This window comes from Rana temporaria, chromosome 1, assembly GCF_905171775.1.
Source record: "Rana temporaria chromosome 1, aRanTem1.1, whole genome shotgun sequence".
Classification (NCBI taxonomy): Eukaryota; Metazoa; Chordata; class Amphibia; order Anura; family Ranidae; genus Rana; species Rana temporaria.
In genome coordinates this window covers 372206642-372233104 of record NC_053489.1, presented here as the reverse complement: position 1 = coordinate 372233104, position 26463 = coordinate 372206642, and the positions used below count along the sequence as shown (strand labels likewise).

The following is a 26463-nucleotide window of genomic DNA, read 5'->3' as shown; positions in this document are numbered from 1 at the left end:
CCATCACCTCCTGCCCCCACCACCACCTCCTGCCAGCTCTTGCCATCATCACCTCCTGCCCCTACCACCTCCTGCCAGCTCTTGCCACCATCACCTCCTGCTCCTGGAAAAAGAAAAAGCAAAAAGGCAAAGAAAACAAGGAAACAAAGAAAAAGAAAAGAAAAAAAAAACAAAGGGGGAGGAAAATAAACTGCTAGAAGGCTCATAGATAGCACCATTACGTAACTGCGCATGCGCCCGCCCGGCCGAGCGGATACGAGCTTTCCCAAGCCCAGCCGAAGGCGGCCGGGCACAGTTACGTAATGGCGCCAATTTTGAATAGCCGATCGAGTCAGGAGGACTCAAGAGGGACACGGCAGTGACAGTCATTGGCGAGTGCAATAGGCAGAGAAGCCGCGACAGCCCAGCGGCCATTTTTTTTACGGGCACCCGATGCCCATAACGGACTTTACGGACACCCCAAAAAGGGGGTTAAATTTACTAGCTGTCCGTAAATTAACAGATTATACAGGGCCATGAAAATCTGTATCACCTCTTGTAATATTACAGGGCCATGAAAATCTGTATCCCCCTCATAAGATTACAGGGCCATGAAAATCTGTATCCCCCTATCCACGGCGCATGCGCAGATGTTTTTTTTAGTCTGAAAATATCCTTGACTTGGGTAGGCGGGCAGAGGCGGATCAAGCTCAATTCAGAGACTCGGGTGGGCGGGGCGGAGGCGGTGCAAGAGTTTTAATGACATTATCGGCAGCACCGCCTCCAGCCCCGTCCCTAAGCAGAGCTTCTGGAGGTCCGTGAAAAATATAGATTTGGGTGGGCGGAGGCGGAGCAACATTCTCAATTACATTGCCGCCAGCACCGCCTCCAGCCCCGTCCCTTTACACACAGTAGCCTGCTTCTTCCCATACTATTTTGGTCCGTGAATTTCACAGACTCGGGTAGGCGGGACGGAGGCGGAGCAACAGTTTTAATGCGCAATATTAAAGACTGTCAAGAAAATGTCTATTTAGGTGGAGAGCTTCTGAATACCTGACCAACAAACACATTTCCATTTTATTACTCATTTCAATGGGACAGTTTAAAGTGCCAAAAAGTAAAGTTCCGCTCTTCTGTATTTTTTTAGGCTCCATGTACACGGGGCCATCCTCCCGGCTGCAGGGATCAACATCCTCCCGGCTGCAGGGATCAACCCCCCCCCCCCCCCAACATCCTCCCGGCTGCAGGGATCAACCTCCCCCCCCAACATCCTCCCGGCTGCAGGGATCAACCCCCCCCAACATCCTCCCGGCTGCAGGGATCAACCCCCCCCCAACATCCTCCCGGCTGCAGGGATCAACCCCCCCCCAACATCCTCCCAGCTGCAGGGATCAACCCCCCCCAACATCCTCCCGGCTGCAGGGATCAACCCCCCCCCAACATCCTCCTGGCTGCAGGGATCAACCCCCCCCCCCCAACATCCTCCCGGCTGCAGGGATCAACCCCCCCCAACATCCTCCCGGCTGGAGGGATCAACCCCCCCCCCCAACATCCTCCCGGCTGCAGGGATCAACCCCCCCCAACATCCTCCCGGCTGCAGGGATCAACCCCCCCAACATCCTCCCGGCTGCAGGGATCAACCCCCCCCCAACATCCTCCCGGCTGGAGGGATCAACCCCCCCCCCAACATCCTCCCGGCTGCAGGGATCAACCCCCCCCCCAACATCCTCCCGCCTGGAGGGATCAACCCCCCCCCAACATCCTCCCGGCTGCAGGGATCAACCCCCCCCCAACATCCTCCCGGCTGCAGGGATCAACCCCCCCCCAACATCCTCCCAGCTGCAGGGATCAACCCCCCCCCAACATCCTCCCGGCTGCAGGGATCAACCCCCCCCAACATCCTCCCAGCTGCAGGGATCAACCCCCCCCCCCAACATCCTCCTGGCTGCAGGGATCAACCCCCCCCCCCCCCCAACATCCTCCCGGCTGGAGGGATCAACCCCCCCCCCCCCCACCATCCTCCCAGCTGCAGGGATCACCCCCCCCCAGCTGTAGGGATCACCCCCCCACCATCCTCCAAGCTGTAGGGATCACCCCCCCCCACCATCCTCCGAGCTGCAGGGATCACCCCCCCCCAGCTGTAGGGATCACCCCCCCACCACCACCACCCCCCCCAGCTGTAGGGATCACCCCCCCCACCATCCTCCCAGCTGCAGGGATCACCCCCCCCCCAGCTGTAGGGATCACCCCCCCCCAGCTGTAGGGATCACCCCCCCACCATCCTCCAAGCTGTAGGGATCACCCCCCCACCATCCTCCGAGCTGCAGGGATCACCCCCCCAGCTGTAGGGATCACCCCCCCCCACCATCCTCCAAGCTGTAGGGATCAACCCCCCCACCATCCTCCAAGCTGCAGGGATCACCCCCCCAGCTGTAGGGATCACCCCCCGACCATCCTCCCAGCTGCAGGGATCACCCCCCCCAGCTGTAGGGATCACCCCCCCCCCCACCATCCTCCAAGCTGTAGGGATCACCCCCCCCCCACCATCCTCCCAGCTGCAGGGATCACCCCCCCCCCAGCTGTAGGGATCACCCCCCCCACCACCACCCCCCAGCTGTAGGGATCACCCCCCACCACCACCACCATCCTCCCAGCTGCAGGGATCACCCCCCCCAGCTGGTAGGTGGGGCGGAGGCGGAGCAACAGTAGCCTGCTTGTTCCCGAGGTCGAGAAAAAATAGAGGGACCCCTGCACCCTACCCTGCTCTGCTGAAGTGCCCGTCATACGCAGCAGTTGTGCCCACCATATGCAGTCACTTGTGCCCATCGTACGCAGGCAGTGTGCCCACCATATGCAGCTACTTGTGCCCTTCATACCCAGCCAGTGTGCCCACCATATGCAGCTACTTGTGCCCTTCATACCCAGCCAGTGTGCCCAGCTGCAGGGATCAACCCCCCCCCCCCAACATCCTCCCAGCTGCAGGGATCACCCCCCCAGCTGTAGGGATCACCCCTCCCCCACCATCCTCCAAGCTGTAGGGATCACCCCCCCCACCATCCTCCAAGCTGCAGGGATCACCCCCCCAGCTGTAGGGATCACCCCCCACCATCCTCCAAGCTGCAGGGATCACCCCCCCAGCTGTAGGGATCACCCCCCCCACCATCCTCCCAGCTGCAGGGATCACCCCCCCAGCTGTAGGGATCACCCCCCCCCCACCATCCTCCAAGCTGTAGGGATCACCCCCCCACCATCCTCCCAGCTGCAGGGATCACCCCCCCAGCTGTAGGGATCACCCCCCCACCACCACCCCCCCCCCCAGCTGTAGGGATCACCCCCCAACACCACCACCATCCTCCCAGCTGCAGGGATCACCCCCCCAGCTGGTAGGCGGGGCGGAGGCGGAGCAACAGTAGCCTGCTTGTTCCCGAGGTCGAGAAAAAATAGAGAGACCCCTGCACTCTAGCCTGCTCTGCTGAAGTGCCCGTCATACGCAGCAGTTGTGCCCACCATATGCAGCTACTTGTGCCCTTCATACCCAGCCAGTATGCCCACCATATGCAGCTACTTGTGCCCTTCATACCCAGCCAGTGTGCCCACCATATGCAGCTACTTGTGCCCTTCATACCCAGCCAGTGTGCCCATCATACGCAGCCATTGTGCCCACTATTTGCAGCCACTTGTGCCCATCATACGCAGCAGTTGTGCCCTCCATATGCAGTCACTTGTACCCGTCATACGCGTCACTTCCTTCTTCTTCTGTAGCGGCGGCTGTGGCTCCTGTGTCCGCTTGGCTCCTCAGGCTTCCTCCGTCATGTCTCCTTTTCCGCCAAAGCGTTAGGCATCCAATAGGATCGCCTAAAGCTTTGGCCAATCGGGAGACAGGTTTTACTGACCTGCCTGCTGATTGGCAAGGAGGAACTTTAGGCCCAGTACACACGAGAGGATTTATCCGCGGATACGGTCCTCCGGACCGTTTCCGCGGATAAATAGTCTGAGGATTTCGATCCGATGGCTTGTACTAACCATCGGATCGAAATCCGCGCCAAATTCACACCGCGGTGACGTGTCGCGCCGTCGCCGCGATGATGACGCGGCGACGTGCGCGACGCTGTCATATAAGGACTTCCACGCATGCGTCGCATCATTACGATGCATGCGAGGGAGGAATTCGGATGGATTGATCCGGTGAGTCTGTACAGACCACCGGATCGATCCGCTGGACTGGATTCCAGCGGATCGATTTGTTAGCATGCTAACAAATTTTTTAGGGGTGTGCAAATTAACTTTTAATTAATCGATTAATCTTTAATTTTTTTGATCGATCAAAATCTTTTTGATCGATTAAAATTCTTTTGATTATTGAAAATCATGGAGAATGAGCTGCAAATTCCACAGTAGAAATCTGGAGAGGGGATGGGCGTGGCCGGATGCAGGAGGGAGTGAGAGTGAGGGTGCTGGAGTGAGCGGAGTGAGCAGATGAGAGCCTCCTTCTCCCCCCCTATCAAGCTGAAAACTATGCCGATATAATGCACTTAAACTCGGATCCTGGTCTGAGCCCTTATCCCCCCCAGGAGTTGAGACTTTAAAGCATCATAGTGCATTCTTGATCAGCACTATATTTTTTTGCTGTTTGGGCTGTTCGAGTCTAATATATAAACTTTTCGCAGCTGTTACCTGTTGAACTCTCTCTGTGCTCCTATACACTGCTGCTGACACTGCTGGTTTATCTAGTAACGCACGGACACTGGAGGTTTGGAGCATTCTTACTCTGCCTCCGGACGTTGGGCTGCTTTACCAGATCGTGGAGTGGCTTTGGGGCTGGAAGAGACTGAGAGCAGTCTTCACCGAGCGGAGGATCGAGGGGTGTACGGAGGTACTCGAAACCACGGAGCTGCCCGAGATCCCGTGAAATCTCGCGAGATTTCGAATACACACAAGAGGCTGCTGGGTGTTGTTTCCCTCTACAGCGAGGATCGGGACCCGACTGAGTCACTGAGAGCGGGGGAGAGATCCCAGGGAGCTGGGAAGGTGAGCTGGAGGAAACGATTGGCGCCGTCAGTGCTATCATTAGAGCTGCCAGAGGACTGCATAAAGGCAAAGAGGAAAGAATCACATCACATGCGAGGGTATTGGTAAGGAGACAACTTCTGAAGCGTGCAGGGACAAGTATTCAATGCTCTTTGATGGCTCTCTGCGCTTACTGCCCATTGCATTAGAAACATTGTTGAATCTGTGTGCTTCTTTCCTATTGTTAATAATAGACTATCTTCTGCAAAGAGCAAGGGAAAAGGAAACAACTAACTCTATTGGGGCTTTTTTTCTTTTTTTTGCATTTAATTTGCCTGCTGCATAGACTGCTAGACAGAGTATATGGTGTTTAAGCTATATAAACTACCTGTGCATATTATAATCGGCAGTCCATTCAAACCCAAGGGGGTGAACTTTGGTGATACAGGGGTTCTTGATAGTCTTTGGGAGCTCCCGGGAGATCTGTCCCCCCTCCCCTTCTTTCTTATTATAGCAGGGGCATTTTGTTTTGTACTTCTGTGTCTTTCTTTTCTTCCATGTTTACCATGACTAATAAACGTGGGCCTGAGGACCAGCAAAACTCAGAGGGAGCCCCTACCACACGGTCCACTAGGGGAAAAGAGAAGGGTAGCCAGGCTGCAGCGGCTAAACTTGACCGTTATTTTCACCCATCTCAGTCCATATCTCAAACGCCCACTAAAGGAGGTCCATCACCACCAGCCATACAGCCCAAGGGTTCTGCAGGTTCATCGGGGGTTAGGAAAAGTCAGGGGTCGGCGGTTCCCAAATCAACCAACCCCACAAATCTAACTGGGACTAAAGCCCTGACTACTACTAAAGGACTTGGGGGGAGGTACATGGAGCCGCGGCTGCATTGGCTACGCTTGCGATACCTGACCTTACTACCTTACCCGGCCCTGAACTAGTAGAAGAGCCCACATTGAGGGATGTCCTGCGAGCTGTCAATGACTGTAAAGAATACATGATGGGCTTTGATAACCAGCTAAAGAACCTGAGTGATGAGCTCGTCTCAATACATCAGGATATGCGCAAAACTGTTGAAAGAGTTACCACCCTGGAAGAACGAGTGAGCACAGTGGAGGATACCCTGTATCCGTTCGAGAACGAACTCAGGGGTTTACAGGAGAAAACGAATCAGCAAGCAGCTAAATTAGACGAAATTGAGAATAGGCTTCGAAGGAATAACATCCGAGTGATCGGTCTCCCGGAACGGAGTGAGGGGCCCAACACTATATCCTTCATGGAGGGCTGGCTCATGGAAATTTTTGGCCCGGCCACTTTCTCACCCTTTTTTTCTATTGAGAGGGCTCACCGGGTTCCCTTCAAACCCCTGCAGGAAGGAGGCCGCCCTAGATCATTACTCTTCAAGTTTTTTTATTATGGTGATAAAGTCACTCTGCTTCAAAAAGCCAGGGAAATGGGAGATATTATGTATAAGGGAGTGAGAATCTCATTTTACCCCGATTTCTCCCCTGATTTGCAAAAACGCAGAGCTGAATTTACGCAAATAAAACGTACCCTACAGCACCACAAGGTGGTATATGCCTTACAGTACCCGGCCCGCTTGCGGGTTACAGCTTTGGGCAGGACTTTTTTCTTCAACTCACCGGCAGAGGGGGTACAATGACTGGAAGCAAACAGCAAGAATCTATAGACATTAACATAACATAGCTATATGCCTCCCCCCTTTTTTTTTTTTTTCTCTCTTTTTTTTTTTTTTTCTATATAATTTTTTTATAACTTGATTGATTACACAAGAAGAATAGCATTACAAGATTAATAGCACTAAATGTTTCACTATTTTGTGGGATTTTTTTTTTTTTAAGAGAGGGAGAAGGGGGAGGGGGGGAGGGGCAAAGATCTATAGACATTGACATAGTATAGATATATACCTATCCTTCTTTATTTTTTTTCTTGGTTTTTGGAGAGGTTTTTGGAGAGGGACACCTTTTCTATTGGGTAGCAACTGAGCTACTGAAACAATTTCCCACTGATTGACTACACAAGAAGAATAGTATTATAAGATTAATAGCACTAAATGTTTCACCAAATGTCTTAATATTTTTGTGAGGGTTCTCCCCTTTTTTTTTTTTTATTTTTTTTTTTTGTTTTTTTTGTTTTTTTCAGGGGGAGAGGGGAGGGGGAGGGCAGGGAAAATCAGTATGGTAAGATTTTTTTTTCTTCTTTTTTTTTTCCTTTTTTCCTTTTTTTTTTTGAGGGAGTGATATGTATTGCCACTTGTATAGTCACTTGTATAGTCACACAATACAATACTTACTTATATAATATATGGATAGTTGGCCTAAGTCAATTAACTTGGGGGTCCCCCCTCATCCTCCCCCCCTTTTTTTTTTTTTTTTCTAGGGGGGGGGGGGGGGTGGATCTGGGGTATAGAGAAATTCCTATTTATAGACACTCATTTGACACTTTTATAGTTGAATTATGATTACTTTTTTACTAACACTGGGTTTAGCTGGTTTGATACATTACACGTATTGATAATTGATTAATCTCATTAAATGGGGACGGGGGTGCACTATGTTCATTTTCATTATGTCAATGTCAATGATTTAAATTTGCTTAGATCCTTTCACTATTTTAACTTGATTAACTCGACCAATGGTGGGGTCCCTCTTTTCCTTTTCTTTTTCTCTCTCCCCCCCCCCCCCTTTTTTTTCTTTTTTTTTTTATTATTTTTTTTTTTAGGTGGAAATCGCTTTCGGGTATAGAGGGAGCAGTCTGTAACTATAGGCACTTTTTTTATTTTATTTTATTATTTTTTTTTATTTTTATTTTTATTTTTGACATTTTTACAGTTGAACTACGCTTATTTTTTATTATTAGTGGGTTTAGCTCAATTGAGTTTCTATATGTATCGACAATTAATTAATTTTAACAATCGGGGGTGGGGGTGCAATATGTCTATTTCTACTATGTCAATGATTACAACTAGCCTAGATTGTTGCACTTTTCGATAACTGGATCTATTTGACCAATTTGATTAATTGTGGGGTTCCCCCCCCCCTTTTTTTTTTTATTTTTTTTTTATTTTTTTGGGAAGATAGGTAGCCTCTTTTTCAGGTATGGGAGATGGGGTACCAGATTCTGACTAGGGTAATGGGGGGGTGGAGATGAGAGGCTCTCGCTCCTCAACAGAGGGAGAGAGAGGCGAATAAGTGTGAAAATGGGAGGATGGATGTGGTTAGGTGAGAGTGGTGAGGTCACAGGTGAAGCCCTATGGGGTAGCCCAGGTGGGCAGGGGGAGGGAGGGAGGGGGAGGGAGATCTGGGAGGGAGGGTGTTGGGAGAGAATTTTGGGGGGGAGAGATACCTTAACTATCATGGAAAAGAGGAGAGGTCTTGGTCTTGTTAAGCAACAGGAAGATGGGAAAAAGGAAGAGAGGCGGTTGAGGGGTAGAGAAAAAGAAGGAGAGAGGGAAAAAGGAAAAAAAAGAGAGTGGCTGCCTTATATGGCGTTATCTTATTTCATGTTATTACTATCTTATTTAGTCTATGGCTCTGAGGATTAGATCTTTGAATGTACGGGGGCTAGGGGACCCCACTAAGAAAGCACTGGTGTTAGCATCAATGGAAGGAGGGGGGCCAGGGATACTCTGCTTACAGGAAACACACCTAACCAAGGATACAATGACCCAGTTGGGCCTTCGAAAATTCCCATTTCGCTACCATTCTGTACACTCCTCATATTCGAGGGGAGTGAGCATAATGGTGGGGAAAGGTGTGTCATTTACTTGTGAGAGGAGTTGGATAGACGAACAGGGTCGGTATGTATTTTTGGCCTGCTCTATTGAAAATAAGCCCTACATTCTTGCCAATATCTACATCCCCCCCCCCATTTAAGTTCGATGTCTTACAGAAACTAGTGGAATTTATGCTGGATAAAACCGATACTCCTCTGATAGCAGTAGGCGACTACAATGAAGTGCTAGACAGAGCCTATGATAGATTTCCCTCTGCACACAAACCAAATATAGAACAAGGGAGCCGATTGACCCGATTCCTGGATGAGATGGGACTAAAGGACATTTGGCGCACTCGCCATCCCTGTATTCGACAGTATTCCTGTCTCTCTAGCTCCCATGCTACCTTGTCCAGAATTGACATGGCCTTGGGCAACGAGTTGGCTCTGGGTATGGTCAAGGAGATAGAATATGGACCAAGGGGGGTCTCAGACCACTCACCATTGGACCTAGTTATTAGGAGGAGTAAGAATATCCTTCAAAGAGAGTGGAAAATCAGCCCATACTGGCTTGAGCTATTGGGTGAACCACAGGAAATGTTGAACAGCTTGAAAGAATATCTCGAAATAAATACAGGCTCGGCAAGGTCTGGAGTGGTCTGGGACTCGCTGAAGGCCTATTTGAGGGGTTTGTTGATCCAGGGAGTGGCAAGAGTGCAGAGGGAGTCTAGGGCATGGGAAGAGGATCTTAGAAGTGAAGTGATGGTAGCTGAACAAAGATATATTGAGACCCCGTCCGTAAGTAGTCAAAGAGAGTGGCTCGACAAACAGAAGGCCTATAAGATGGCCACCATGAGAAAGGCAGAGAACCATCGAATATTCCAGAAACAAGCCCAATTTGGGGAGGGGGAGAAGGTGGGGCGAGTTTTGTCTTTGCTGACTCGGGCCAATTCCCCCTCTTCAAATATCTCGGCAATTAGGGCCTTAACAGGCGATATTTCCACTGATAGTAGTGAGATAAGACAAACATTTCATGGCTTTTATAAATCCCTCTATAAGTCTAGGGGAGGAAATGCAGGAATGGAGGCCTTCTTTCAGGGAATTCCAGTTCCAATTCTCCCAGAAGTGGACAGGGAAAAACTGGAATCCCCACTTACACTGGAAGAACTACAGTCGGCAGTAGCGGGGATGTCCAGCCATAAATCACCTGGCCCGGACGGGCTCCCAATAGAGATCTACAAACGCTTTAGTGAAATTTTACTACCAGAACTGCTTCAGATTTTAAAAAGTGCTTTCTTGGAGGGGCAACTCCCTTCCTCTATGATGGAGGCAACGATTGTTGTGATCCATAAGGAGGAAAAAGATAAATTAGATCCTACCTCTTATCGTCCAATATCATTGCTCTGTACAGACGCAAAAATTCTTGCTAAAGTACTGGCGAACCGACTAAAAGGGTGTATTGAGAGCCTTATCCACTCGGATCAATCAGGGTTCATTCCAAACAGGTCAACCAGCATAAACATCAGAAGGGCCTTCCTAAATATACAGATCCCCACTGACAACGAGGGCCCCAGAGCACTGTTGGCCTTAGACGCAGCTAAGGCCTTCGATAGCATTGAGTGGCCATACCTATGGAAGGTATTAGAAAGTTTTGGATTTGGCCCATTGTTTATTAAGTGGGTTCAACTCCTATATAGCGAACCACGAGCAAAAATCAAAATTAATGGCGAAGTCTCAGACACATTTAAGCTCGAGAGAGGGACGAGACAGGGCTGCCCCCTTTCACCGCTCCTGTTCGCACTTGCCATGGAACCTCTTGCTATCAAAACTAGACTAAATAAAGACATACAGGGGTTTAGAAGGGGTCCAGAGGAAGACAAGATATCGCTCTTCGCGGACGATGTCCTGTTTTTTATAGGGAATGTGGATAGCTCGTTGACCACAGTGGTCCAAATGGTCGGGGAGTTTGGAAAGTTTTCGGGACTAGTGGTTAATTGGGATAAGTCGGCCTTACTCCCGATAGATCCGCTGGGGGACCAGACAATAGCCGAAATGCCCCAGTTGAAACTTACAACAAAATTGAAATACTTGGGGGTCTGGATCACTAGCGAGGTCAAGGAGTACACCAGTAATAACATCGCTCCACTACTGTTAAAATTGAAACTAAAAAAAGATATCTGGAGCCGCCTCCCCCTCTCTGTAGCTGGCAGATGCAGTTTGATAAAAATGATCTGGCTTCCCCAGATACTATATGCCCTTCACAACTCTCCAGTCTGGGTGAACCAAATATGGCTTAAGCGAATGGAGACACTGTTTAGGGAGTTGGTGTGGAAGGGAGGTCAGGCCAGAATTAGACTTCAGACTATGCAACTGCCGGTGAAGGAGGGGGGGATGGCGGTCCCACACCCGAGAACATATTTCTTGGCATCCCAACTACAGCACATAGTGGGGTGTGGCTCTCAAAAGCTGGGCAATACGAATTTTAAATTGATGCTATCAAGGGCTCCACATACGATCCTAATAGAAGCCCTAGAGGCAAACTCATTTCACTATCAATGCCCAACTGTAAAGCTAATTAACAAGGTATGGCAGACTACGAAAGCTTTGTTGGGATATACTGGTGTAACTGAGTTTGCCCCCCTCTGGCATAATAAGAACCTAACAGAACTTAGAGACATAGAAATTCCTAAAACTTGGGAGAACCAGGGGATAACACGGCTATTACACATGTATGAGGGAAACCTTATTAAAACTTTCTCGGAATTGAGAGATGAATTTAATATACCAAATAAGACATTCTTTAATTATTTACAGGTTAGGCATGCTCTCCAGACTCAGTTCAAGATCCATCCGATGGTTAGGACTCATACCCCTGTACTTCTCAAAATGATCCAGACTAACATTACAAAAGGTCAAATCTCTGTACTATACGACAAATTGGGGGCCAAATCCATAAGTCAAATCGGGGTGGCTAAGAGCCGAGAAAAGTGGGAAAGAGATATTGGGCTATTGACCCCGGAGAAGTGGAATGAAATCCTATATAGAGGAACACTGGTGTCAATTGCCCCAGCTCAGAGACTGTCCCACCTATTTCTACTCCACCGGGTCTATAATACCCCTAAAAAAATGTTTGCACTAGGTTGGAAGCTAAACGATGAATGCCCCAGGTGTAGGGCAACAGGGGACCTTATACACATGTTCTGGAGATGCCCCAAGCTCTTTAGATATTGGACAGCAGTGATAATCAAGATCAATAAGATCTTCAAGACCTCTTTAGAGCCGGAGGCTAGAACTTGCCTGCTAGGTGGTATGGAAGACCATAGAATCCCCGTAGGAGCCATGGAAAGTGTACTTAGGTGCCTATTCCAAGCTCGGAAGCTAATAGCACAGAGATGGCAAGCGCATGTACCTCCAACAGTTGAGAATTGGGTTGAAACAATCAATGCTCTGATTTGGTGCGAGAGGGTAGCCTTTATTAAACAAGGAAACTACAACAGATTTAAAAGAGTGTGGGAGCCTTGGTTGATAGAAATGGGAGTCCCCTTTGAGAGATAGCCCCTGTATAGAGTGTGTAAATACCACTATCTCAGAGGCTGGTAAAGCTCTCTAACGACAAAAAGAAACTAAGGACATCTCTGCACTCTCTGCCTTCCGATGGACTGGATTCTCTTTTATATACCTCTGGGATTCCGCTTTTTTCTCTTTGCCCTCTCTCCTTCAACCAACTAAAAACTAATTAGGATGAAGATACCTACTCCTATCGCTTTATAATATTGGCGGGGGGGGGGGAGGGGGGAGAAGAGAGGGAGGGGAGGGGGTAAATCAATGAATCTAAATAATGTATGTTTGTTTATTTGTATTAATGTAACTAAATTAAGCAATTTTATACTACAGATATGTAAGCATATAAACCTGTATTTATGTCTATATATATATATTTTTTTTTTTGAAAACAATAAAGAGAAATTAAGATAAAAAAAAAAAAATTCTTTTGATTGGTACTCGCCTCTCCGCCGGCTTCTGGGCCTTCAGGAAGTTCCGTCGGAGATCCAGTAACGTCACGGACATCGGCAGGGCTTGCCGTGTCCATCTGAAGGGCTCCTTTGCTGTGCCTTCATATATGCATGCCAACGGGACCTTACTATCTGCCACACGCAAGGGCTGTTACACTTCCCTCTATCAACCTGGTATTCTACAGCCATCCACTGGGAGTTGTGATAGTTCCCTTCACAGGACATCTACATTCTGATGGACTTATGTTAACCTCTCCTCATCTGGATTCAGCAGTGGCATCGTTGTACACATTTTTATACCAGTATCATACTTAGCTACATGTTTTTATGACTGCTTTTGCTACCGTTTGGTATTACTCGCACCATTTTTACAGTTTATGTAGCTACATCGATTTTATCTCCAGTGCAATATTTATTTGGTTACCTACTTGAAGACTACAAAAGTTTTAATGCTATTCCCATCGAGCGCTGCCTGTGTGTGTTTTTTGTACCCTGCTATTCATTTTTCCAGTGGTTGGTATCTGCACTGGGAATCAGCCTGCAAGGAGATCAGCTAAAAGTAGTTGGATCTGTATGTGCGTTATAATTAATCGAAATTAGTCGATTAATCGATTAAAAAATAAAACGATTAATCGAACAGAAAAATTTTGATCAGTAACAGCCCTAAAATTTTTATCCGCTGGAATTCGATCGGCCCGAAAAATATCCGCGGATAAATATCCGTTGGATCGTACACACCAGCGGATCTATCCGCTGAAACCGATCCGAGGATAAATTCCAGCGGATAGATCCTCTCGTGTGTACGGGGCCTTAGTGTGAAAATAGCCTCTGGCTCTTATCACGTGCTTCAAAATACACACCCTGCCTATTCCCACCATAGTATTTCATGTGTCCGGCATCCTGAAAGGGGCCAGGCACATGAATAGGGAGGGCGGCAGAGGTGACGGGGGCGGTGCCCATGCATTGTGGGCCAAAGAAGCTGAGTGCGAGTTTTCCTATAGCCCTCACACTGGAGACTTGCACACCATCATCATGGCATCCCAGGACGGTGGGTATCAGGTCACGGAAAGGCAAAGCGCATGTGTGTCCCGCTTTGGGGTCACTGGTGGCTTAGGGAGAAGGAGAGGGCCCCTGGGTGGATGTGGGAGAAGGAGATGGCACCTGGGTGTTTGGAGGAGGAGAGGGCCCCTGGGTATCCGTGGGAGAAGGAGAGGGCACCTGGGTATTTGGAGGAGGAGAGGGCCCCTTGGTGGCCATTTAGTGAAGAAGAGGGCCCCTGGGTGGCCGGGGGAGAAGGAGAGAGAACCTGGGTGGTTGGCAGAGAAGGAGTGGGCCCCTGGCTGTTTGAAGGAGAAGGAGATGGGCCCCAGTGTGGGCCAAATTGGAAGAGCTGATCCTTGGGTGGTTGGAGGAGGAGAGGGTGCCACCCTTCTCCCCTTAGGATGGGGACAGACACCCTTCTCTCCCGAGAGATAGGGGACACCATTCTCTCCCCCGGAGGATGAGGACACCATTCTCTCCTTTGGAGGACGGGGACACCATTCTCTCCCCCAGAGGACGGGGACACCATTCTCTCCCCCGAGGACACCCTTCTCTCCCCAGAGGTAGGGGACACCATTCTCTCCCCCGGAGGATGAGGACACCATTCTCTCCCTCGGAGGACGGGGACACCATTCTCTCCCCCAGAGGACGGGGACACCATTCTCTCCCCCGAGGACACCCTTCTCTCCCCAGAGGTAGGGGACACCATTCTCTCCCCTGGAGGACGAGGACACCATTCTCTCCCCCTGAAGACGAGGACACTAGGGCTGGACAGGGAGAGGAGGTGAGCGCTGGGGGGAACCAGAGCATCATGAGGGACAGGGGATAGAGGCGCATGGGGGACCAGAGCATCATGGGGGGGGGTATAGAGGAGCAGGAGAGGAACAGAGAAGCATGTGTGGGAATAGAGAAGCAGGGGGGTATCAGTGGAGCACAGGGGGGACCAGAGAAGCATGAGGGTAAAAGAAGCATGGGGGGGGATAGAGAAGCATGTGGGGGAACAGAGAAGCAGGGGGAGAACCAGAGGAGCAGAGAGGGGGACAGAGGCGCATGGGGGCCGGCCGCCATGGGAGAGACTTGTCAAAGTGTATGAAGTGTCCAGGGCAATATTTTTGTCCCAGTCCAGCCCTGGTGTTCCTGTCCTCCGGGGGAGAGAAGGGTGTCCCCGTCCTCCGGGGGAGAGAAGGGTGTCCCCGTCCTCCGGGGGAGAGAAGGGTGTCCCCGTCCTCCGGGGGAGAGAAGGTGTCCCCATCCTCCGGGGGAGAGAAGGGTGTCCTCGTTCTCGGAGGAGAGAAGGGTGTCCCCTACCTCTGAGGTGAGAAGGGTGTCCTCGTCCTCGGGGGAGAGAATGGTGTCCTCCGGGGGGAGAGAATGGTGTCCTCGTCCTCCGGGGGAGAGAAGGGTGTCCCCGTCCTCCGGGGGAGAGAATGTGTCCCCGTCCTCCGGGGGAGAGAAGGGTGTCCCCTACCTCTGAGGTGAGAAGGGTGTCCTCGTCCTCGGGGGAGAGAATGGTGTCCTCCGGGGGGAGAGAATGGTGTCCTCGTCCTCCGGGGGAGAGAAGGGTGTCCTCGTCCTCGGGGGAGAGAATGTTGTCCTTGTCCTCCGGGGGAGAGAATGGTGTCCCCGTCCTCTGGGGGAGAGAATGGTGTCCTCGTCCTCAGGGGGAGAGAATGGTGTCCTCGTCCTCCGGGGGAGAGAATGGTGTCCCCGTCCTCCGGGGGAGAGAATGGTGTCCCTGTCCTCCAGGGGAGAGAATGGTGTCCTCGTCCTCCGGGGGAGAGAATGGTGTCCTCGTCCTCCGGGGGAGAGAATGGTGTTCCCTATCTCTGGGGAGAGAAGGGTGTCCTCGTCCTCGGGGGAGAGAATGGTGTCCTTGTCCTCCGGGGGAGAGAATGGTGTCCCCTTCCTCTGGGGGAGAGAATGGTGTCCTCGTCCTCCAGGGGAGAGAATGGTGTCCTCGTCCTCTGGGGGAGAGAATGGTGTCCCTGTCCTCCAGGGGAGATTATGGTGTCCTCGTCCTCCGGGGGAGAGAATGGTGTCCTTGTCCTCCGGGGGAGAGAATGGTGTTCCCTACCTCTGGGGGAGAGAATGGTGTCCTCGTGCTCAGGGGGAGAGAATGGTGTCCTCGTCCTCTGGGGGAGAGAATGGTGTCCCCGTCCTCTGGGGGAGAGAATGCTGTCCCTGTCCTCCAGGGGAGAGAATGGTGTCCTCGTCCTCCGGGGGAGAGAATGGTGTCCCCGCATGGGCACCGCCCCCGTCACCTCTGCCGCCCTCCCTATTCATGTGCCTGGCCCCTTTCAGGATGCCGGACGCATGAAATACTATGGCGGGAATAGGCGGGGTGTGTATTTTGAAGCACGTGATAAGAGCCAGAAGCTATTTTCACACCAAAGTTCCTCCTTGCCAATCAGCAGGCAGGTCAGTAAAACCTGTCTCCTGATTGGCCAAAGCTTTAGGCGATCCTATTGGATGCCTAACGGTTTGGCGGAAAAGGAGACATGACGGAGGAAGCCTGAGGAGCCAAGCGGACACAGGAGCCACAGCCGCCACTACAGAAGAAGAAGAAGGAAGTGCCGCGTATGACGGGTACAAGGGACTGCATATGGAGGGCACAAATGCTGCGTATGACGGGCACAAGTGGCTGCAAATAGTGGGCACACTGGCTGCGTATGACGGGCACAAGTGACCTACCCCAGTCTAGAATATTCTCGTACCAAAAAAAAAAGCATCTGCGCATGCGCCTTGGACCCGCGATCACCTGTGCTCCTGACGTACGAGCACCGGAAGTGACACGGTCCGATTATTTCACAGGTCCGAGGATTTTTTACTACAGGTCTGATCCCTACAGCTGGAAGGATGGGGGGTCTGATTCCTACAGCTGGGAGGATGGGGGGTCTGATTCCTACAGCTGGGAGGATGTGGTGGTGGGGGGGGGGGTGATTCCTACAGCTAGGAGGATGGCGGTGGGGGGGGGGGATTCGTACATCTGGGAGGATGGTGGGGGGGGGGGATTCCTACAGCTGGGAGGATGGCAGTGAGGGGGGGGTGATTCGTACAGCTGGGAGGATGGCGGTGGGGGGGGGGTGATTCCTACAGCTGGGAGGATGGCGGTGGGGGGGGTGATTCGTACAGCTGGGAGGATGGCGGTGGGGGGGGGGGGGTGATTCGTACAGCTGGGAGGATGGCGGTGGGGGGGGGGGGGGTGATTCGTACAGCTGGGAGGATGGCGGTGGGGGGGGGGGGGGTGATTCGTACAGCTGGGAGGATGTTGGGGGGGGGGGGGGTTGATCCCTGCAGCCGGGAGGATGTTGGGGGGAGGTTGATCCCTGCAGCCGGGAGGATGTTGGGGGGGGGGGGGAGGTTGATCCCTGCAGCCGGGAGGATGTTGGGGGGGGGGGGTTGATCCCTGCAGCCGGGAGGATGTTGGGGGGGGAGGTTGATCCCTGCAGCCGGGAGGATGGTCCCGTGTACATGGAGCCTAAAAAAATACAGAAGAGCGGAACTTTACTTTTTGGCACTTTAAACTGTCCCATTGAAATGAGTAATAAAATGGAAATGTGTTTGTTGGTCAGGTATTCAGAAGCTCTCCACCTAAATAGACATTTTCTTGCGCATTAAAACTGTTGCTCCGCCTCCGTCCCGCCTACCCGAGTCTGTGAAATTCACGGACCAAAATAGTATGGGAAGAAGCAGGCTACTGTGTGTAAAGGGACGGGGCTGGAGGCGGTGCTGGCGGCAATGTAATTGAGAATGTTGCTCCGCCTCCGCCCGCCCACCCAAATCTATATTTTTCACGGACCTCCAGAAGCTCTGCTTAGGGACGGGGCTGGAGGCGGTGCTGCCGATAATGTCATTAAAACTCTTGCACCGCCTCCGCCCCGCCCACCCGAGTCTCTGAATTGAGCTTGATCCGCCTCTGCCCGCCTACCCCAGTCAAGGATATTTTGACTCAACAAAAACCATCTGCGCATGCGCCGTGGACCCGCGATCAGCTGTGCTCTGACGTACGAGCACCGGAAGTGACGCGGTTCCGATTTTTTCTAAGGTCCGAGGAAATTTCACATCACCGGCGGGGTTTATGATGTAAAGCGGGTGTAGCAAGTTGGTTGGTTGTGTAACGTGCGTCATCATTGTGCGCTTCCTTTTAGCCGTCTGTTGGTTTAAAGAAATGTCGGTGAATTATGCAGCCGGTCTGTCCCCGTATGCTAATAAAGGCCAATGCGGACTTCCTGAGGTAAGAAACGTTAGATGACGAGCTCCTGCTGCAATTACGTTGTTATTGTTTCTTGCTTCGTTGTTTTCTCTGTTTTACTTGAAGAGTTTTTTTTTTTAGTGCAGGAGTAGCATTCTGTATACTATATTGCAAATCCCCCTTCTTTTTTTTTAATTTTTTTTTTAATTTTATTTTTTTAAGAAACCCGTTTTATTGTATTTATTTTTTGGTATATTTGTTTTCTGTCGTTCCTATCACTGACTCTGTCAGTAGCAGCTACAAACTCTTAAATTGTAGGCATAAGGCCTCTTGCATATGGGGCTTGAAAATGTTGCTTTTACAGGTGTGTGTGTGTGTGTGTGTGTGTGTGTGTGTTTTTCATATAAATGCACCTCTAGGTTTGCCTATATGGTCATGCACAGGCTGAAATAAAACAGCACCTTTTTAAAGGGGTTGTAATGGAATTATTATTTTTTTCCCCCTTACCTTAGTGCAGTCCTCCTTCACTTTTTGCAGCCATTGAGCAGGCAAGTCAGAACACTCTCTACTTTGCAGATAGAGAAGGAGATAGGAGTGGGTGTCCTGACACTCCTGCTCGCCCCCCCCCCCCCCCCCAAGAAGCTTTCTGCACACCAGGAAGAAAGCCTTGCATTACGGTGGTGAGTTACAGACAGAAGAGCAGGAAGTGAGGATTTCTCAGAAGAAATAAGGACATTTTAAAAGCAAAATGGAAGGATGAGGTAAGTGAAGGACTGCACTAAGGTAAAAAAAAAGCTATTTAGGTAAAACATATTTTTTTTCCTTTACAACCCCTTTAAGGGCTAAATGAAAGGAATATAAGCACATGTAAATTCTAGGTGCTCTATTGGTCATTCATTGCAAAGGCCAGAATAAATTAATGTTCTGTCCGTGACTGAACACTCAACACTTTACATGCCTGAACGTGTCTAAATGCATGTGCAAAATGCAGCTTTAGGCATGTGTTTTTTTTTCCTGCTTGGCCACTGCATACAAATGGCTGGGGGGGACAAGCATTGATCTGGGGGGAACATTCCCATATGTCCTCCCAAATCTGTGCCTTATGTGCAATCTGTGTGGATCACTAATCTGAATACTGGGTGAAGGTGCTCGGCTCTGGTACCATGTGATGTGACCAATTGCAGTGATTACATGTCCAGTAGTAAATATGACTGCCATTTAGAACTACTGTGATACCTGTCATTGGTCGCAGTGATCACATGATATAGATCCGGGCACCAACTCCCTGTAGCCAATCACAGCTTATCACAGTAGTTTTCAATGGCTGCAGAAATGCAGCACTGAACTGTCAAACTTCATGATTGTATAGGCAATCATAGTGCAAATATAAATCCCAATCGCTTGCCTAGAGTAGTACAGTGTCTCACTATGGTAACACTACACTGCTCTGGTGACGGTAAACACACACACACACACACACACACACACACACACACACACACGCCACTTTATTAGGTACACCTTGCTAGTATCAGGTTGGATCTCTTTTTGTCTTCAGAACTGCCTTTATTCTTTGTAGCATAGATCCAACATTTTCCATTGAACACCAGAATTGGCAGGTCCGCCACTGGTGCCCCATGCTTTTCACATATGAGAGCAGGTTCACCCTGAGCATATTTGACAGACGTGAAAGGGTCTGGAGAAGCCGCGGAGAACTTTATGCTGCCTGCAACATTGTTCAGCATGAGCGGTTTGGTGGTGGGTCAGTAATGGTCTGGGGAGGCATATCTATGGAGGGACGCTCAGACCTCTACAGGCTCTCTGTATACACTCCTCCCCCCTCTGCTACTTAACTGACCATATGAATATCCCAGGAGTTCTGATTCAAAAGTGTTCCTTTTTAAAAAAGGTGTGTGTGTGTGTGTGTGTGTGTGTGTGTGTGTGTGTATACACACACGATTCTGGGAAAGATGAGAATCTCGATTCTCAAACTTTTTTTATTTTGAATATTACCACAGTCTGAGTCAGCTACCCATATTATGAATATTACCACAGTCGGCTACCCCAGACTCTGGGTAGCTAACTGTGATAATATATTATAAGGTACAATGCCAGTGGTTGCCAGTATTTTAAGTCCACTAGTCGCAGGCTCACATGCCCCTCTTTAATAGCCTGACTGTCATCTGCAAGGTCTGGGTTTTAAGTCTACTCTTCACACGCCCCTTTTTAATAGCCTGTCTGACTGTCAGGTTATTAAAGGGGGGCATGTGAGGAGTGGGCTTAAAATACCGGCAACCACTGTCCCTTATAATATATTATGAATATTACCACAGTCTGAGTCAGCTACCCATATTATCAATATTACCACAGTTACCCCAGACTTTGGGTAGCTGACTGTGTTAATATTCATACTATATTATAAGGGACAGTGGTTGCCGGTATTTAAGTCCACTCCTCGGCTCACATGCCCCCCTTTATGTTGCTGGTGTGCGCACTCACTGCTGTGCTGTGTATGTTTCGTTTCCTGGCCGAGAAATGTGGTGGTACCGCCCACGCATCGCCAACATCCAGCGGCGCTGCGCCGCATCATGCTCTCTGATGACTGACGTCAGTTCCAGTTGCTGACGTCAGTTCCGATAATCGCCCATTAATGGTAGGGGTGCCAAATTTAATGCCAGTTCCATTATATGACTCATTCATGGTAGGGTTGTCTAATTGAATCGGTGCATCGCGATTTGGGTGTCACCGATGCATGCGACCGCAATAATCCATGTCTAGCCCCGCCCCTCCCGGGAGAGCGCTCCGTGTGGCTGTTAACTAATTTCATAGTGTAGTGTTTGTATATGCCACGCTCATGTGACTGCCCGGCCCTCCTCTCTTCTTTACTGGGGTCAGCCCCGCCCACTGACTGTAACTATCAGATCAGAAGAAAGGTGGGCGGGGCTGACCCCAGGAGAGACGTGAGAGGGGGGCAGTCAGTCACATGAGCGCGGCATAGACATACAAACAAACACTGAGAATTCCCTGCTGACTTGAGATGGAATGGAGATTGGGGGGATGGTGAGCAGGCAGATCGCCCTGGTCAGAGGGACAGCAATGACACAAGTAAGTTCCCTCCAATCATCCTCTAGCGCCCGAGTAGTGTGCGCAGAGCAGCGTGTAAGAACAGAGGAGGAGGGGGGTGCTGTGATCCGGGGACATGGGGGGGGGGGGGGGGCGGGTTAAGGACATGTAGTGGAATCTGATGCGTCACCTGTGATAAGTCATTGTCGCTGCAGGCAGGGACTGGGCTGTATGGAGGAGAAATATAAACAGGAGGAATGGTGTCATATCTTCCTGAATGTGAAAACGGCTCGGGAGGGGACACGGGACACGGGACACCATTAGATTGTCAGAAATAAAAACACAAAATGTCTGTTCTTATTATTCCCAGTATGATGCTGTGTCTGCAGTCTCTGACCATCTCCTGTAGCGTGTCTACTGTCTCTGATTATCTCTTTTAGTATTTTGGGGGAGAGCCTGGAGCTCCTTGAAATTGTCTGCTGTGTTTAGACTTTGCTACATGTAGGAAGTATTTTATTTTTTTGATGAAAGCCTTGAATCGTTGACATGATAATCGAATCGTGAGGCCAGTGAAGATGCGCACCCCTAATTCATGGTTTAAACCATGTGGGATATGGGTTTTAAAATACAAAACAACTTTACTGTACATACCAAATCACATCACAAACCAATCACATCTCCCTCCTCTCTGATCTGGACTCCCACTGCTGTAATATCACCCTTATGATGATTATTATTAAAGTAATGTGCAACATTGGTGGACTGATCTTTTTTTAATACTGTACAGATGTTCGCATAAGCAGTCCTTTAATAGCCTGGTTATACGCCCCACATATTGCATTTGGCAGGAATTGCAAGTGATGACATAAATGGTATTGTAACTAAAAAAACAAGTTTATTCTGTGTTCCTTGTCGTTTGAATGTGAATGGTCGCCCATTATGTGTACAGCAGGGACATTTGGCACTACCACAATGATAATTTCCCTTGAAGTGGAGCCTTGTTGTAGATGTTCCTTTTGGATTGGAAAAGAAAATAGGGGATAAAGAATGTCCCAATGTTGGGGACCTTCTAATTTTCAAACTCTTAACAATTGGCCCACCGGGATGCCCTTGATTGCATGTTTGGGGTGACCTGACTTGGCCATCAATAGAGTATTGCCTGAAAGCAGTTTCCTATGAAGGCTGGTGTCCACACCGTTTTCACCACCACAGGCAGACATCCAGGAAACCTATTTCCTTTTTGTCCACACATGCCATGAACTGCATATTTTTGTTATTTAAATATTCCAAAAAGGAATCAAAATTTCCTATACATTCATCAATGATGAGTAGCAGGTCATCTACAGTGGGGGGGGGAAAAATAAAAAATTATTTGATCCTCTGCAGAATTTGTAAGTTTGCCCACTTGCAAAGAAATGAAGGGTCTATAATTGTTATCATAGATGTATTTCCAATGATGGAGAAAGAATATCTACCAAAAATCCAGAAAAAACATGATACAAATATTATGAATTGATTTGCAGTTCAGTGAGTAAAATAGGTATTTGGTTCCTCTACCAACCAATAATAATTCTGGCTTCCACAGATTGGCTACAGTATGTGGTACACAGATTGGTCCTGTCAAAGGAAGAAGGTGCTCCTAACCACAACTGTTGTATGTATAAAAGACACCTATCCACATAATCTTTCTTCCATCCAAACCTCACCATCAGGGTGGATACAAATCGGTGATCTTTTAAAAAATAAAGATGAATATATATTTAACACATTTTTAATAAAATGTTTTTGGAGTTTATTAGCTATCTAAAGATAGTTTTCTATGCTATGTTTTGCAAATCTATGTACACTACAAACTGTATGATTGAAGAGAAATCCATCTGTACCAGGCTCTAAGTGTGAGGAGCAAGGAAATTCAGTAAAAATGGTTCCATTTTGGAAAATCTCTACTTACTCTGAGGTTTGAGCTAGTTGCTCCCTTGAAGAATTGTCGGACAGGAAAACCAATGCCTAGACATGTGAAGGCTGACATTTGTAATGTCCAAAACGAAATAGAGAGATGATAGTCACCGCTCCAATTAGGTATGTGGATGAATCTGTATCCTCTCAGAGAAACACAGGTGCTGGCAATGCACAAAGCAATTGTAGAAAGAAATGTTTGGACAGCCGTACTCTGGAAAATCCTTCTTGGTTGCCTTTTATTGGTAAAAGTATTCAAACACCACACATCACAGCAAAGACGGGCATACAGCTGACGTTTTGCACTATCAATCAGTGCTTACTCATAGCTATGAGTAAGCACTGATTGATAGTGCGAAACGTCAGCTGTATGCCCCTGTCTTTGCTGTGATGTGTGGTGTGGTTGAATACTTTTACCAATAAAAGGCAACCGAGAAGGTTTTTCCAGAGTACGGCTGTCCAAACATTTCTTTCTACAAAAGCTGACATTTGTACTCTGAGGGAGCTTACCAATATGGCCATCTCTAAATCCAATTAGAGGAAGCCCTGAATATTTTGAACTTCTGGATCATTACATGATCTGTCAACAGCAGCCATGTATTGCACAAACTTGGCCAGATTCTCACATTAACTTTGTCTTCACTCTCCCAGTATTCATGAGAGCGGAGATGACTCTGGACCTCCAATCTCAAGAACCAGACATACTGTGCTGGACATGCATGTGCAAATGCACTTAGTGGCAGAAAGTCTGGCCTGAGGAGAAGGGGCTCTGAATTTCAGTAGCTGATCTGTGCTAGCAAGGGAAGCCATGGCCTATTTGGCCAATACAAACTTTTCCCAAACTACCTCCACAACTTCTTGGACATTTGTTGCCAGAAAGTTTGTCTGTTCTCACAGTGAACATTTGTCCAATGAAAAAGTTTGTCCGATGGAGCGTACACATGGCTGGATTGTCTGCAAAAACGGGTCCGTCTGAGGTTTGTTGTCAAAAAGTCTGATCGTGTGTGCCTTAAGACTTGGCCGTGTGGTCTTCCATTTGAAGGTTTCCTGCTGTTCGTCATTGGGTTGGATCAGGCCCTTTCTAGGTCTACAGGGAGAGGCAAGAAATTTCCCATCAAACCTATCATTTGATGGGAAATGGTCCCATCAAATGATAGGTGGCTAAATGGTTTAGATGGCTAAATGGTCAGCAAAGGCTAGCAGAAGTGTGGTCTTCTCTTCCGCCGGCCATATATGGAAAGCGTCTATACTCTCAGAAAGCACCTTCTGAAGGATGTTGTGACAGAACCCACTGTCACTGTGTGTTTGAGGGGGCTGTGGGCTGGCTTCCTTCTAACAGATTTTGTCCCAGAACAGACTTTGGGACAAAATGGCATTGACATACAGGTGGTTCACAAAAAATTAGCATAATGTGATAAAGTTCATTATTTTCTGTAATGTACTGATAAACATTAGACTTTCATATATTTTAGATTTATTACACAGAACTGAAGTAGTTCAAGCCTTTTTATTGTTTTAATATTGATGATTTTGGTATACAGCTCATGAAAACCCCAAATTCCTATCTAAAAAAATTAGCATATTTCATCAGACTAATAAAAGAAAAATGGGCCAGATCCACAAATAGCGGGCGCAACTCAACTTTTCCCATTTAAGTTACACTGCCGCAAATTGTCCAAGTTAGTGCCCGATCCACAAAGCACTTACCTAGAAATTTGCAGCTGTGTAACTTAAATCTGTCCGGCGCAAGGCGTGCCCAATCTAATGGGGCGAGTCCCATTTAAATTAGGCGTGCTCCCGCGCTGGACGTACTGCGCATGCTCCCGATGCGATTTTCCCGACGTGCTTTGCGCGGATTTACGTTGCGCCGAGTTTTGAGAATCGCTACGGGTGTAAAAGAAAACGAGTTTCGGCGGCAAAAAATTTTTTTAAAAAATTTGACAGCGACGTGGGAAAGAAGGGTCTACTTTTACATGGTGTACTAAGTTTACACTTTGTAAAAGCAGCCCTAATTTTGCGACGGCAAACTAACACTTACGGAAAAAAAAACGAAGGGAAAAAGCTTTGTGGATCTCCGTAAGTGCTAATTTGCATACCCGACGCGGAATTTCGACGAAATGCCCCCAGCGGCGGCCGAGGTACTGCATCCTAAGATCCGACAGTGTAAAACTATTACACCTGCCGGATCTTAGGAATATCTATGCGTAACTGATTCTATGAATCAGCCGCATAGATGGAAACAGGGATACGACGGCGTATCAGTAGATACGCCTGCGTATCCCTTTTGTGGATCTGGCCCAGTGTTTTTAATAAAAAAAAAAAAAAGTCAACCTTCAAATGATTATGTTCAGTTATGCACTCAATACTTGGTCGGGAATCCTTTTGCAGAAATGACTGCTTCAATGCGGCGTGGCATGGAGGCAATCGGCCTGTGGCACTGCTGAGGTGTTATGGAGGCCCAGGATGCTTCGGTAGCGGCCTTAAGCTCAGCCAGAGTGTTGGGTCTTGCGTCTCAACTTTCTCTTCCCAATATCCCACAGATTCTCTATGGGGTTCAGGTCAGGAGAGTTGGCAGGCCAATTGAGCACAGTAATACCATGATCAGTAAACCATTTACCAGTGGTTTTGGCACTGTGAGCAGGTGCCAGGTCGTGCTGAAAAATAAAATCTTCATCTCCATAAAGCTTTTCAGCAGATGGAAGCATGTAGTGCTCCAAAATCTCCTGATGGCTAGCTGCATTCACCTTGCCCTTGATAAAACACAGTGGACCAACACCAGCAGCTGACATGGCACCCCAGACCATCACTGACTGTGGGTACTTGACACTGGACTTCAGGCATTTTGGCATTTCCCTCTCCCCAGTCTTCCTCCAGACTCTGGCACCTTGATTACCGAATGACATGCAAAATTTGCTTTCATCCGAAAAAAGTACTTTGGACCACTGAGCAACACTCCAGTGTCCCCAAAGGTCTGGAATCGGTCCTTCTCCACAATCTTCCTCAGGGTCCGGTCACCTCTTCTCGTTGTGCAGCGTTTTCTGCCACACTTTTTCCTTCCCACTGAGGTGCCTTGATACAGCACTCTGGGAACAGCCTATTCATTCAGAAATTTCTTTCTGTGTCTTACCCTCTTGCTTGAGGGTGTCAATGATGGCCTTCTGGACAGCAGTCAGGTCGGCAGTCTTACCCATGATTGCGGTTTGGAGTAATGAACCAGGCTGGGAGTTTTTAAAAGCCTCAGGAATCTTTTGCAGGTGTTTAGAGTTAATTAGTTGATTCAGATGATTAGGTTAAGAGCTCGTTTAGAGAACCTTTTCATGATATGCTAATTTTTTGAGATAGGAATTTTGGGTTTTCATGAGCTTTATGCCAAAATCCTCAATATTAAAACAATAAAAAGGCTTGAACTACTTCAGTTGTGTGTGTGTGTGTAATGAATCTAAAATACATGAAAGTCTAATGTTTATCAGT

General features: G+C 48.7%; 1 protein-coding gene across 4 annotated transcripts in view; it reads left to right on the top strand.

Annotated features, from left to right (window-relative positions):
• Nucleotides 1–4939: 4939 nt before the first annotated feature.
• SIRT6 (sirtuin 6) overlaps nt 4940–26463 on the top strand; it is a 327940-nt gene continuing 306416 nt past the window's right edge. For 2 of the 4 annotated variants that reach the window (XM_040322510.1, XM_040322508.1), the window contains exon 1: nt 17787–18015. In XM_040322510.1, coding sequence (XP_040178444.1) covers nt 17963–18015 — 53 coding nt within the window. In that variant the 5' untranslated portion in view covers nt 17787–17962. Of the gene's footprint in view, nt 5112–17782; nt 18016–26463 lie in introns of those variants that run through there. The other 2 variants (XM_040322509.1, XM_040322511.1) reach the window with 2 other exon arrangements.